Source organism: Panthera tigris, chromosome A3, assembly GCF_018350195.1.
Source record: "Panthera tigris isolate Pti1 chromosome A3, P.tigris_Pti1_mat1.1, whole genome shotgun sequence".
Classification (NCBI taxonomy): domain Eukaryota; kingdom Metazoa; phylum Chordata; class Mammalia; order Carnivora; family Felidae; genus Panthera; species Panthera tigris.
The window spans coordinates 120,561,656-120,575,458 of record NC_056662.1 but is presented as its reverse complement, the minus strand read 5'-3'; the positions used below and the strand labels follow the sequence as shown (position 1 = coordinate 120,575,458).

The window sequence follows — 13,803 nt, the reverse complement described above, 5'->3', positions numbered from 1 at the left end:
GATCTCAAGGTTTGTAAGCCCTGCATCAAGCTCTGCACTGACAGTGCATGGCCTGCTTGGGATTTTCTCTCTTCCTGTCACTCTGCCCCTCCCCACGCACTCTCTCTCAAAATAAATTAAAGCTTTGCTGAAAAAAAATTCTTAGGGGCCCCTGAGTGGTTCAGTCAGTTAAATGTCTGACTTCAGCTGAGGTCATGATCTCACGGTTCATGGATTCGAGCCCTGCTTTGGGCTCTGTGTTGACATCTCGGAACCTGGAGCCTGCTTCAGAGTCTATGTCTCCCTCTCTCTGCCCCTCCCCCACTCATTCTCACTCATTCTCTCTCTCTCTCTCTCTCTCAAAAATAAACATTAAAAAAAATATTTTTTTAATTTTAAACAGCTTTGTTGCAGTATAATACACATAACATAAAAATTTTAACTACATGCATACTGTTTTTTTTTTTTTTAAGTTTATTTATTCTTGAGAGATAGAGAGAGACAGACCATGAGCAGGGGAGGGGGAGAGAGAAGGGGACACACAGAATCCGAAGCAGGTTCCAGGCTCCGAGCTGTCAGCACAGCATAAAGCCCGACGCGGGGCTTCAACCCACGAATTGCGAGATCATGACCTGAGCCAAAGCCAGATGCTTAACCGACTGAGCCACCCAGGCACCCCCATACATACTCTTAAAGGAGACCAACTGCATGTTGAACTTCCCAATAGACACTGAACACCTTGAAGGCAAAAATTTTACTATATCCCTTTCTACTCACATTATCTAGAACATGGCACTTTTTCATACTAACTAAAAGTAATATTTGAAGTGCTTTACCAATTACAAAACACTTTGAAACACATCAACTCAAGTAATGGCAGCTTGAAAATTGTCGAAAGCTTTCTTTTAATTTCATGTAATTTCCTTAGATGTTATGAAATAGAAGCTGCATTGTCAAATATGAATGACTTCCTTCACTAGTTCCAATAACCAAAAGTGAATTTATATCAGGACTAAGTTTTATTAAGTATGAGGAAATAATACTTTTAAAGTTACAGTGATTAAAAAAAAAAAAAGATTGCCTACATGATATTCAGTCACCTAACCCTGCCTTTTTAAAAAAATTTTTTTTTAATGTTTATTTATTCTTGAGAGAGAAAGACAGAGAGAGAGACAGAGTATGAGCAGGGGAGGGGAGGGGCAGAGAGAGAGGGAGACACAGAATCTGAAGCAGGCTCCAGGCTCTGAGCTGTCAGCACAGAGCCTGACACAGGGCTCCAACCCACGAACTGTGAGATCATGACCTGAGCTGAAGTCTGATACTTAACTGACTGAGCCACCCAGGCGCCCCACCTAACCCTGCCTTTTTAAAGCATTCATTACAGAATTCTTCCAGCATCATATTTTATAGCTTATGAAAATAATGTACTACCCTGTAAGATTTCTATGCTTGTTCCATTTCCTCAATTAGACTATAAGTTCATGATATAAGAAATTATACCCAGGGTTTTCAAAAACATCTAACGTGGTATTATATGCTTAGTAGCCACCTTAATAAATATCTTGTGAATCATCACATCATTAAATTAGTACTAGTAAAACTGCTGTTAAAAACATCTAAAGTTTACAAATTCAGATTATTGAACCTAAACATACTTACTAGAAATATGCCTCCTTGTGAACAGTTTATATTTACAGACTAAATGCACTCAATATTCTATTTAAAAAAATTGTTGTTGAGGGGCGCCTGGGTGGCGCAGTCGGTTGAGCGTCCGACTTCAGCCAGGTCACGATCTCGCGGTCCGTGAGTTCGAGCCCCGCGTCAGGCTCTGGGCTGATGGCTCGGAGCCTGGAGCCTGTTTCCCATTCTGTGTCTCCCTCTCTCTCTGCCCCTCCCCCGTTCATGCTCTCTCTCTGTCCCAAAAATAAAAAAAAAAAAAAAAAATTGTTGTTGAATGTTTATTTATATTTGGGGGGGGTGGGGGGACAGCACACGAGCAGGGGAAGGGCAGAGAAAGATGGACACAGAACCTGAAGCAGGCTCCAGGCTCCGAGCTGTCAGCACAGAGCCCGACATGGAACTCGAACTCACGAGCCATGAGATCACGACCTGAGCTGAAGTCAGACGCTTAACCAACTGAGTCACCCAGGCGTCCCCTAAATACTCTATTTTGAAGAAAATATTTTCATATTAGGTGATTTCACTTACCTGATCAAAAAGAAGCCTAAGTTGCCGTTCAGATTCACCAACCCACTTGCTCAGACAGTCTGCTCCTTTTCGCATAAAAAAAGCCACCTTTTTGTCTCCCTGACTGCACTCATTAGCTAATGCTCTGGCAACCAAGGTTTTACCTGTGCCAGGAGGGCCATAAAACAAACAGCCCCTAGAGGAAAAAAGAATCAATAGGAATAAGGTAATGTTACTGCCACCACTAATAACCAATACATAAGGATGCACCTCCCATAGAATTTTTTTATTAATGAATATATGACAATTCTTAGATATTGAGAAAGCTCTTTGTAGTATATAGACAAGTTTCACTTTGCTGAGAGTATTCAAGGATGTTCTCAACGACCAAACCTTGGTAGGCAAATCAGAGAAGAGAGCCATTTAGCAAGATAAACCAAAATTTTAAATGTGTCTTCCCAATGACCCAGAAATTTCACATCTTAGAATGCATCATAAATACTCAAAATATTATGAATACAGATTTTAAATGAATGTTCAAAAAAGGATCAATTCTAATTTGTGAAAAACTAAAAAAATCTAAATGCTATTAATAAGGCACAGGGCTCGGTTTGAGAAGTGCATGACTCTTGAGCTTCAGCTTAGTTCAAGCCCCATACTGGGTGTAGAGAACACTTAAATAAATAAAACTTAGAAAAATAATAAGGAATAAATAAATATACTGTTATATCTATAAAACAAAATACTACTAAAATATCAAAAAGAATAATATACACATTACTGATATGGGAAGGTGTCTAGAATACACTGTAGAGTGAAAAAAGTTATATAAAAGCATTACTAAATAATGTTATTTATATTAAATGTTTATATGTGCATAATAAAGGCAAAATTTAAACTTAACATACACATATATGTATAAAACAAGCTTATAAAGAATATACAAAATTGTTCATCCCTAAGAAGTAAAATTACTCTCTACTTGTAACACTTTCTGCTTCTCTCTCCATTTTATTTCAGTTTCTCCCACAGCCATGCTACTTTAAGAACTTTGGGAAAAGTAATAATTATTTTCAAAATTCAACTTATATCCTACAAAAAACAACACATTGCTTTTGATTTTAAAAAGCCACTGTAGAATTATAAGCCACAGTTTTAATCTGCTCAAACAGAAGATGACTCTTTAATAAGATTTTCTACATCCTGAAACAGATGGAAAATGTAATGGTCTACATGTATATCTTGAATACTTTATTCTCCCAACTTCCCTTAAGTTCTCAGCCTTTTCTAATAGCTACCTAGCTATCTATCTCATGATCAAACACAATCTGATCATAAAAATGGATGTCAAAAAAAAAAAAAAAAAAAAAAAAGCTTACCATTTCAAAACTACCAGCATCAAGTCACATATACACTTAACTGAAATTGTGTTTCCAAAGACTAAACAACATACAGCATCAAACTCTATGCCAAATTATGGAAAATCCATTTGGGCAATCCACTTGTATATTCAAGGCCTGCGCAGAGATTTAGATCTTATACCTGACATTTAAATGCTGAAATGTAAACTTCAAGGATACACTTACTACCACAGCCTTTGAACCCTAATTAATAAAATTTCATTCCTAATTCTCATTGCTAGAACACATCAAATCAATACATATGAAATATTTATATCTATAATCATTTACTAACTGAAATTTGATAAATTAACAGTAATAACAATAATAAGCATCTAGGACATTACTTACCTTGGAGGCTGAATCTTAAATTTCTCAAAGATTTCTGGATATAGAAGTGGGAATACTACCATTTCTTTCAGTGCATGAATATGATGGCTCAATCCACCTATACTATCAAACCGCACCTTGGGAAGAAGGGAAAAAGTTCAATATAAAATAATTTTAACTACTAAAGATTTTTTTTAATTTATGAGATTGTCTTATGATTCAGAAATACATGCCTTCAGCAGGAACTGTTGAACATAAAGTTCAAAAAATTACACTTCTGGAGTGCAGAAAAATAAAGTCAGCAGTAAAATTCAAGTTTACATTTCAGTTCAGCTAAATAAAGCTACCATTCTTTAATCTCCTAGTAACTAAGGACAAGATTAATGTCCAATCTAACACTTTAATGGGTATCTAGAGGAGATGATAAATTGTATTTATACTCTAATGATTTAAATGCCTTTCAAAATACCATCTATCACATGCCTTGCCAGCAAAGGCAGTACTGTCCCTAAGGGAGCAAAAACTGATTTAGAAGTAGGGTGAAAAACATCTTAGCTACTACAATGGTTTGAGACCCTCCAAAGCTCAACTTTATAAAACCAAGTCTTACTCTTTTTTTTTTTTTTTTTAAAGAGAGAGAGCCCATGTAAGTGGGGGAGAGGGCAGAGAGAGGGAGAGAGAGAATTTCCTAAGCAGTCCCCACACTTAGCACAGATCCCAACGTGGGCTCGATCCCACAACCCTGGGATCATGACCTGAGCCAGAATCAAGAGTCAGACATTCAACCTACGGACCCACCCAGGTGCCCCCAAGTCTTAATTTTTTTTAATTAAAAAAATTTTTTTTTCATGTTTTTATTTTATTTTTGAGAGAGAGAGAGACAGAGAGACAGAATGTGAATGGGGAAAGGGCAGAGAGAGAGGGAGACACAGAATCTGAAGTAGGCTCCAGGCTCTGAACTGTCAGCACAGACCCAGACACAGGGTTCGAACCCACAAACCGTGAGATCATGACCTAAGTTGATGTCAGACACTTAACCGACTGAGTCACTCAGGTACCCCATTTTTTTTTAATTTCTTTAAATTTAAGCTTATTTACTTATTTTGAGAGAGAACAAGTGGGGGACAGACAGGGAGAGAGGGAGAGAGAATCCCAAGCAGGCTATGTGCGGAGCCCAATGTGGGGCTCGAACTCACAAACTGTGAGTTCATGACCTGAGCCAAAACCAAGAGTTGGATGCTTAACCAACTGAGCCACCCAGGCACCCCATGTCTTATTCTTTAATATTAATTTATCTAGATAGAAATTTAATTTCTCTCCTTAGGAGACAACAATGAAAAAGTGATTTAAGAAACACTGACCTACCATAAGAAACAAGAGAGATTATTCCTCCCGTCCATAACAGTTTAAATACCTAAAAGACTTTGTAGAGTAAAATATTGTACAGAAAAAAGTACTTGAAGGAAATACTGCCAAAATGTTAACAGTAACCGCCTCCCCCTGTATCTTTATTCTGTTACAGTACTTGAAAATGTTTCAAAGTGAAATGTTACTATGATAAAAAAAAAAAAACTTAAGTAATCTAGAAAAATAAACACAGAGTTTAAATAAGAAAAACTGTATTTGTATATGATATCAAATTAAAAAAAATACTACTCTAAATAAATGGCAGAGACATCTAAAGTTAACTGATTCAAGACAGTAAGGTGCTGGTCAACAAAATAAGCAAAGAATATTAAGTAAGGTCCTCTGAGAATGTACACTAGTAGATATGAGACTGGGAATTCAATACTCTAAAGTCCTCGTTAAAATAAATATTAAAATAAATATTTAAATAAAATATTTTCCCCTATGACTTCAGATTGAGAAGAGATAACATTTCATTTTTAAATATATACACAACTCCATTGGTAACTCAAGCTTGTCATATGAGAATCAGTTAAATTATGTCATATAGAAACATTTATGGGAACAAAAAAAAATCAAATATGATCTTAGGTGGGCAGTAACCTATTCCAAAATACACTCCCTAGAAAGATTCTAGTAACACTAAATATCTATGACATCCTCTAAATCTTGCCTTTCTTTTCAGACTTTCCCTGGGTACTATAACCCACTTCGCATAGTGATCTCAACTATCTTTATATTTGACACCCATATCTGAATTTCTAGCCCATACAGTTCTCCTTAAGGCCAAACCTAACTAATTTCCTACAAGTTACTTCCATTTGTGATGTGCCATGGACACCTAAACATGTCTACAACTAACTAAATCATCGTAACCCCTCTAAACATTTTCTCTAATGTTCCCTACATCAGAGAGTAGATCCCACCCAGTCGCTTAAGCCAGAAACCTAGGTCATACATTCAACTTGTTTCTCTCCTTCATTCCCCAAAAGCAATAAATTCACCCAATTCCATCAAACCAAATTCTCTCAAGATTCTGTCAAATCCACCTACTTCTTTCCATCATTACCCTACCATGACCATTACTCCAAATTACTATGTTACAACTATGTCCAGACCAGTCTCCCTAATGCCAGCCTTGCTTCCCTTCATTAACTACATCAGAATCAGAGTGTTCCATCTAAAATGTAAATCTGATCATGAAATCTAAGCAGTTTCAACAATACCCTACTACATACCATGGTTTATGGGCCTTGCCATATTTGTCAGCCTCATTTCCTACCCATTTTTTATTATATACGTCAGTATCACTGATACAGGGGGGCGGGGGGACTTAAGTATCACCTGTGACCAGAGTGCTAGGTTCCAAAACACATACATCAAAACACTAATAATGATGATGTCTGTGTTTTTATTTTTATTATGTGTTGCCTTAGAAACAAGGAACAACCTTTATTTTTTTTTTTAAGTTACTTCTAGAAAAACATTTACAAAACTTACTGATTTATCAATGTTCATTGGATCAACATCAGCCAAGCTTGCACCCACTTTGACACGTTCTCGGAGAATACCACTAGCTAAATCTTCTGCTCTGAAGTTCATAGGCAAACATCTGAAATTCATAAAAATTCAAGTAGATAGCATTAAAAGTTTCACATTTAACTTTTAACTTTAAATTTTTTAAAAGTTTAACATTTAACTTTTAAGTTTCACATTAATACTCCTCAGGTATTACATGGGTATGTCTACTCAGTTTACAAGATTAAAAGAAATTTCTTTCCCTTTAATTCAAAACTAACCAATTCTAGATCACATCTTGATAGCTAACCTTTATCTTCTGTTTAACTCCTTTAAAATAGATCTTTAGCCACCTAAAATCCTATACTGTATTAATTTTATTACCCTTAAGAAAATACAATCTACTACCTCTTTTAACCTTGGATAGTTACCAAAAGATGACATAAACAGCCTCAAAAAAAGTATGACTTCTAAACTGAATGTACTTTTCACACACATTTCTGAATCTTAACTTACCTTAAAAATATATTTCCAAAGCAAGTATCAAAATAGTTCAGATTAAGTAGACATTAAATTCTTTTATTTAAACTTAGATTTTGGGGGCACCTGGGTGTTGGTTAAGCACCCAGCTCTTGGTTTCGGCTCAGGTCATGATCTCACAGTTTGTGAGTTCAAGCCCCATATCAGACTCCATGCTGACAGTGCAGAGCCTGCCTGGGATTCTCTCTCCCTCTCTCTCTGCCTCTACCACTTGCTCTGTCTCTCTCTCAAAATAAATAAATAAACATTAATAAATAAAATAAACTTATTTTTTTCTCTTACATCTTCCTTCCATCACCTACATGTGGAATTATTTTCAGCATATAATCTGCAACAATCCAAACTTGTTTCCAAGAGATACTAACTGAAAATTTGGTATTTCTACAATAGATACATAATACCAAATTATAGAAATACTTTGCTAAATGTACATTTTCTAAATATAATTTATCTCTAGTAGTATAAGCTAGAAAATTAACTCAAATTTTAAAGAATAAATTATAATTTGATGTTCTAATTACTTATTAGACAAAATACTGGTTTTCACCCAGTGAAAATTCTTTTTTCATTTTTTTAAATGTTTTTATTTATTTTTGAGAGAAAGAGAGGAGAGAGAGAGAGAGAGAGAGAGAGAGAGAGAGAGCGCACGCGCACACACAATCAGGGGAGAGGCAGAGAGAGAGGGAGACACAGAATCTGAAGCAGGCTCCAGGCTCTGATGGGTCAGCACAGATACGAAGGCAGGACTCAAACTCATGAACCTCGAGATCATGACCTGAGCTGGAGTCAGACGCCTAACCAACTAAGCCACCCAGGTGCCCCACAGCGAACATTCTTGAGGTTTTAGTGAACCATGTAGTAACCAGTCATTTACCCTAGTTAGGGAAAGACCACCAGATGGCACTCAATGAAACAAAACAAATTTTGCAATAAAATCCAGGGCTCCTGAGATGATTCTATTAGAAACCAAATCTCACTCTGAGTGCTGTAATCATTGTAGCATCTAATAAAATCAACCTCATTAGGGGTGGCTGAGTTGGTTAAGTGTCTGACTTTGGCTCAGGTCATGATCTCATAGTTCATGGGTTTGAGCCCCATGTTGGGCTCTGTGTTGACAGCTCAGAGCCTGGAGCCTGCTTTGGATTGTTTCCCTCTCTCTCCACCCCTCCCGCACTCATGCTCATGCTCTCTCTCTCCCAAAAAAAATGAATATTTTTTTAAATATTAATAAAAAAATTACATAAAATCAGGCTTATTAAATGGATTTGGATTAGAGGAGAGGTACCAAAGAAAAGACTACCAGAGGGGTTGGCTGCTTCCCTTTGGGTCTTCCTCCTTTACCTTCCTGCACATTCACTGAGTAGTTACATAGTAAATAATTTATGAGAAGTTCTCCCAAGGTTAGACATCTATTTTAAGAATTACTGAGTAAGGGTGCCTGGGTGGCTCATTCACTTAAGCATCTGACTTCGGCTCAGGTCATGATCTCATGGTTTGTGAGTTTGGGCCCTGCGTCAGGCTCACTGCTAACAGCTCAGAGCCTGGAGCCTGCTTAGGAATCATGTCTCCCTCTCTCTCTGCCCCTCCCCGACTCACACTCTCTCTCTTACTCTCTCAAAAATAAGTAAATTTTTTTTTTAAAAATTAGTAAGTAAAAACCAAATCAGTGCCTTAATCTGGTCTAAAATATGTAGTAGGGTGCCTGTGTGGCACAGTCAGTTAAGTCATGACCTTAGCTCAGGTCATGATCTCACAGTCTGTGAGTTTGAGCCTTGCATCAGGCTCTACACTAATGGCACAGAGCCTGCTTGGGATTGTGTTTCTCTTTCTCTCTGCCCCTCCCCAGCTTGTTCTCTCTCTCTCTCAAAATAAATAAACTTAAAAAAAAAAAGATTATAAATAAATGAGAAGAGAAGAGAAGAGAAGAGAAGAGAGAAGAGAGAGAAGAGAGAGAAGAGAGAGAAGAGAAGAGAGAAGAGAGAAGAGAGAATATGTACTGAATATAGGTGTTAGCAAAATAGTGGTATAGATAAGAATCCCATTCAAAAAATAACTGTTCAAGGGCACCTCGGTGGCTTAGTTGGCTGAGCATCCGACTTCGGCTCAGGTCATGATATTGCAGTTTGTGGATTCAAGTCCCATATTGGGCTCTGTGCTGACAGCTCAGAGCCTGAAGCCTGCTTCAGATTCTGTGTCTTCCTCTCTCTCTCCACGCCTCCCCCACTCACATTCTGTCTCTCTCTCTCTCTCAAAAATAAACAAATGTTAGAAAAAAAATTTTTTTAATAAATAACTGTTCTTGGGGCATCTGGCTGGTTCAGTAACTCGACCATATGACTCTTGTTCCTAAGGTAGTAAGTTCAAGTCCTACAATGGGCATGGAGCCTACTTAAAAAAATAAATAAATAAAAATAACTCTTCTTCCTTTTTTCTAACCATGGATATAACAATAAAAAAATTTACTAACCTGTTTCTTGCTCTCGCCATGCTCTTTGATTTCCTTCTTTCAAAGCGTTCTTCATCAGAAGAAGTTGTGTCACTACTATGAATGGCGTGCTTCTTTCTCCTATTTAAAGAGAGTAAAATCCTTAAAATCACTATACAGCAGCAAATTGTTTTTAAAAACACATTGCATGGAGTGTCTGGGTAGCTCAGTGGGTTACGTGTCCAACTCTGATTTCGCTCATGTCATAATCCCATGGTTCATGAGTTCAAGCCCCACATCAGGATTTGCACTGACAGCGCCAAGCCAGCTTGGGATTCTCTCTCCCTCTCTGCGTCTCTCTCCCTCAAAAATAAATAAACTTAAAAAAAAAAAAAAATCACGTTGTAGAAGGGCACATGGGTGACTCAGCTGGTTAAGTGTCCAACTATTAATTTCAGTCCAGGTCATAATCTCAGTCGTGAAATCAATCCCCTTGTGGGACTCCATGCTAGGCATAGGGCCTGCTTAAAATTCTCTCTCTCCTGGGAATGCAAGCTGGTGCAGCCACTCTGGAAAACAGTATGGAAGTTCCTCAGAAAATGAAAAATAGAACTACCCTACAACCCAGCAATTGCTCTACTAGGCATTTATCCACAGGATACAGGTGTGCTGTTTCGAAGGGACACATGCACCCCCATGTTTATAGCAGCACTATCAACAATAGACAACGTATGGAAAGAGCCCAAAAGTCCATCGATGGATGAATGGATAAAGGAGATGTGGGATATATACACAATGGAGTATTACTCAGCAATCAAAAAGAATGAAATCTTGCCAACTGCAACTACGTGGATGGAACTGGAGGGTATTATGCTAAGTGAAATTAGTCAGAGAAAGACAAAAATCATATGCCTTCACTCATATGAGGACCTTAAGAGACAAAACAGATGAACATAAGGGAAGGGAAACAAAAATAATATAGAAACAGGGAGGGGGACAAAACAGAAGAGACTCATAAATATGGAGAACTGAGGGTTACTGGAGGGGTGGGGGGGGGGGATGGGCTAAATGGGTAAGGGGCACTAAGGAATCTACTCCTGAAATCATTGTTGCACTATATGCTAACTAATTTGGATGTAAATTTAAAAAAAATTTTTTTTAATTAAAAAAATAAAGAATCTCTCTCTCCTTCTCTCCCCACCCCTCCCCCACTAAAATGCACCCACATGCACATGCTCTCTGTCTCTCAAAAAATAAAAAAAACACATTGTAGAGACTGTTAGCTATAGAGAGTAAACCTAGGACTGCTGGAGGGGAGATGGGTGGGGAATGGATTAAATGGGTGATGGATAGCAAGGAGGGCACTTGTGATGAGCACCAGGTATTATCTGTAAGTGACTCACTACTAATGTCTACTCATGAAACCAATATTACACTGTATGTTAACTAACTAGAATTTAAATAAAAAGTTGAAACAACAAAAAATAATAAATAAATCACATTGTAAGCATCATATCTATAATTAATTAGATCAGTAGATTTACTTATAGAATTACAGTACATTTATTCAGCAAATATTACTAAGATCCTTCAGCTCATCTAGTTTATATCTAATGAAGTATAAACATGCCAACTTCTACAAAGGAAAAAGAAGAAAGGAGTCTATAATTTTTCAAATAGGGTTGTGCAGGAATGGAGTCAAGCAACAAATTTAATTTGCGTCCCTATTAAGGGAATATCTATCAATGATTTAAAAATTACATTAGAATCTCACTGGAAAAGAAAGTTTGGCTTTTTCTCTTATTTTTCTTTTCCCAAATAATCAGAAACAATCCAGACACTAAAGAAAATAATACACTGGCTTACAGAGAGAGAAATTACTTCCCAATTAAGATACATCCTATCTGAATTTCTTATAAAATGTATAAAGAATTTTTGAAGAAAAAAATGACTTATAATCAGAACTACTATGGAAGAATTAAAAAATGTATCAAGGTAAATTCATTCTCAACAAAATAATATTTAACGAATACTATATCATTAAAATAGTTGATGACATCTCTAAGATACCTAGAAAGATACATATACATATTCATGTGCATCTACAAAGAAACAACAAAATAAACCAGACTGACTTCTCATCAGCAACAATACATCAAAGAGGAGATATATATATGTGTCTGTGTGTGGAGACATAGATATAGATATAGATATGGATATAGATATAGATATATAGATATATAGATATATAGATATAGATATAGATATCAGTGAAGAACTTCAAAGGTTTAAGGGAAACGTATTGGATTTAGAGTTGTCTTAATTCACAAAACCATTGGCCAGCTATCAAAATAAAAGGCATTTTAAGATAGCAAAGATACAAAATTTACTTTCTACACATTCTTTTAGTAAATTATTGAGATTACATTCCTACAAAATGAAATGGTAAAGAAAAAACACATGGGATCTAGTAAACAATGGATCCAACTCATGAAAACAGTATTAACTTTTAGCATATTCACTTTGCAGCAGGCCTAGAAAACAATCCCTCTGAAGTGGAACAGGAAGATGACACTAGGGGAGAGGTCATTTGACAAAAAGAATGTGAATGTTTTCACATCATCAGAAATTTAGAAAACTGTTAAACTACCTGAATGTTTAAAAAAAAAAAAAAAAGGGGGTGCCTGGGTGGCTCAGTCGGTTAAGCGGCTGACTTCGGCTCAGGTCACAATCTCGCAGTCCGTGAGTTCGAGCCCTGCGTCAGGCTCTGTGCTGACAGCTCAGAGCCTGGAGCCTGTTTCAGATTCTGTCTCTCCCTCTCTCTGACCCTCCCCCATTCATGCTCTGTCTCTCTCTGTCTCAAAAATAAATAAATGTAAAAAAAAAAAATTATAAAAAAAAAAAAACTCTTGAAATTTTTGAAGACCATCAGGAGATAAATTCAGTGGGTCCTTTTTCCCCACATACACAAATCACTACAAGAAGCCCTGCATACATTATGTTCCTGTCAGGCTATGCAGAAAGTGATACAATCTCCTCCACGCCTATCCCTATCCTGTGAACTCAATGCTCCCCCTCATTGCTCTATTTTCTTCCAAGCACTTGTCACCATCTGACATACTAAGTATTTTACGTATCCATTAGTTTATCTTCATTCAAATGTAAGCTCCAAGAAAACAGGGATTTTTACACTTCTAACTTCTTAACATCCAGTGCTTTGAATGACCCTTAGTGAGTAGAGAAGGCAGCAATATATATCATTGAATGAATGAATAAATTTAATAATACAGGAGTATTTCCCACTGAATGGCCAGTTAGTGAAAAAAGATCCACCAAGAAGGAAATTTAATCCTAGCACCTTACTTAGCTCTACAGTGAAAAACACTGTCATTATTCATAGAAAGGTAAAAACTATTCATTGGTTTTTGACTTTTCAGGATTTCAAGATTTTTGACCTTTCAGGATTAACCTGCAAACTAATCAAGACTTAATAACTGTCACGGAAAAATATAAATGTTATCAGCCCTGATAATATAAAAAGATAGAAGGAGTAGAATGGAAGGAAGTGGATGTTTGTGTCCTAATCTTAAAAGTAAGGAGTGAACTATGTGGAATTTAAGAGAGAAAACAAATAAAGAAAGAAAAAAAGAGATAAACCGAAAAACAGACTCTTAACTACAGAGGACAAACTGATGGGTACCAGAGGAAAGGTGGGTGGGAGAATGAGTGAAATGGGTGAAGGGGACTAATAGTACACTTACCTTTACTTTTTAAAGTTTGCTTATGTATTTTGAGAGACAGAAAGAGAGCAAAGCAGGGGTGGGGGGAGTGGGCAGAGAAAGAGAGAGACTGAATCCCAAGCTGGCTCCACACTCTCAGTGCAGAGCCCAACACAGGGCTTGGATCTCACAAACCGAGATCACAACACCTTCTAAAGTCAAGAGTCAGATGCTCAAATGACTGAGCCACCCAGGCACCCCAAAAGTACACTTATCTTGATGAAGACTGAGTCATACA

General features: G+C 36.9%; 1 protein-coding gene across 6 annotated transcripts in view; it reads right to left on the bottom strand.

Moving 5' to 3' along the window:
- Nucleotides 1–13,803, bottom strand: part of ATAD2B (ATPase family AAA domain containing 2B) — a 165,482-nt gene that overhangs the window by 99,091 nt on the left and 52,588 nt on the right. For all 6 annotated transcript variants that reach the window (XM_042982418.1, XM_042982415.1, XM_042982416.1 and 3 more), the window contains 4 exons: nucleotides 9,829–9,927; nucleotides 6,804–6,915; nucleotides 3,918–4,033; nucleotides 2,188–2,362 (listed from right to left, as the gene is read on the bottom strand). In XM_042982418.1, coding sequence (XP_042838352.1) covers nucleotides 2,188–2,362; nucleotides 3,918–4,033; nucleotides 6,804–6,915; nucleotides 9,829–9,927 — 502 coding nt within the window. The remainder of the gene's footprint in view (nucleotides 1–2,187; nucleotides 2,363–3,917; nucleotides 4,034–6,803; nucleotides 6,916–9,828; nucleotides 9,928–13,803) is intronic.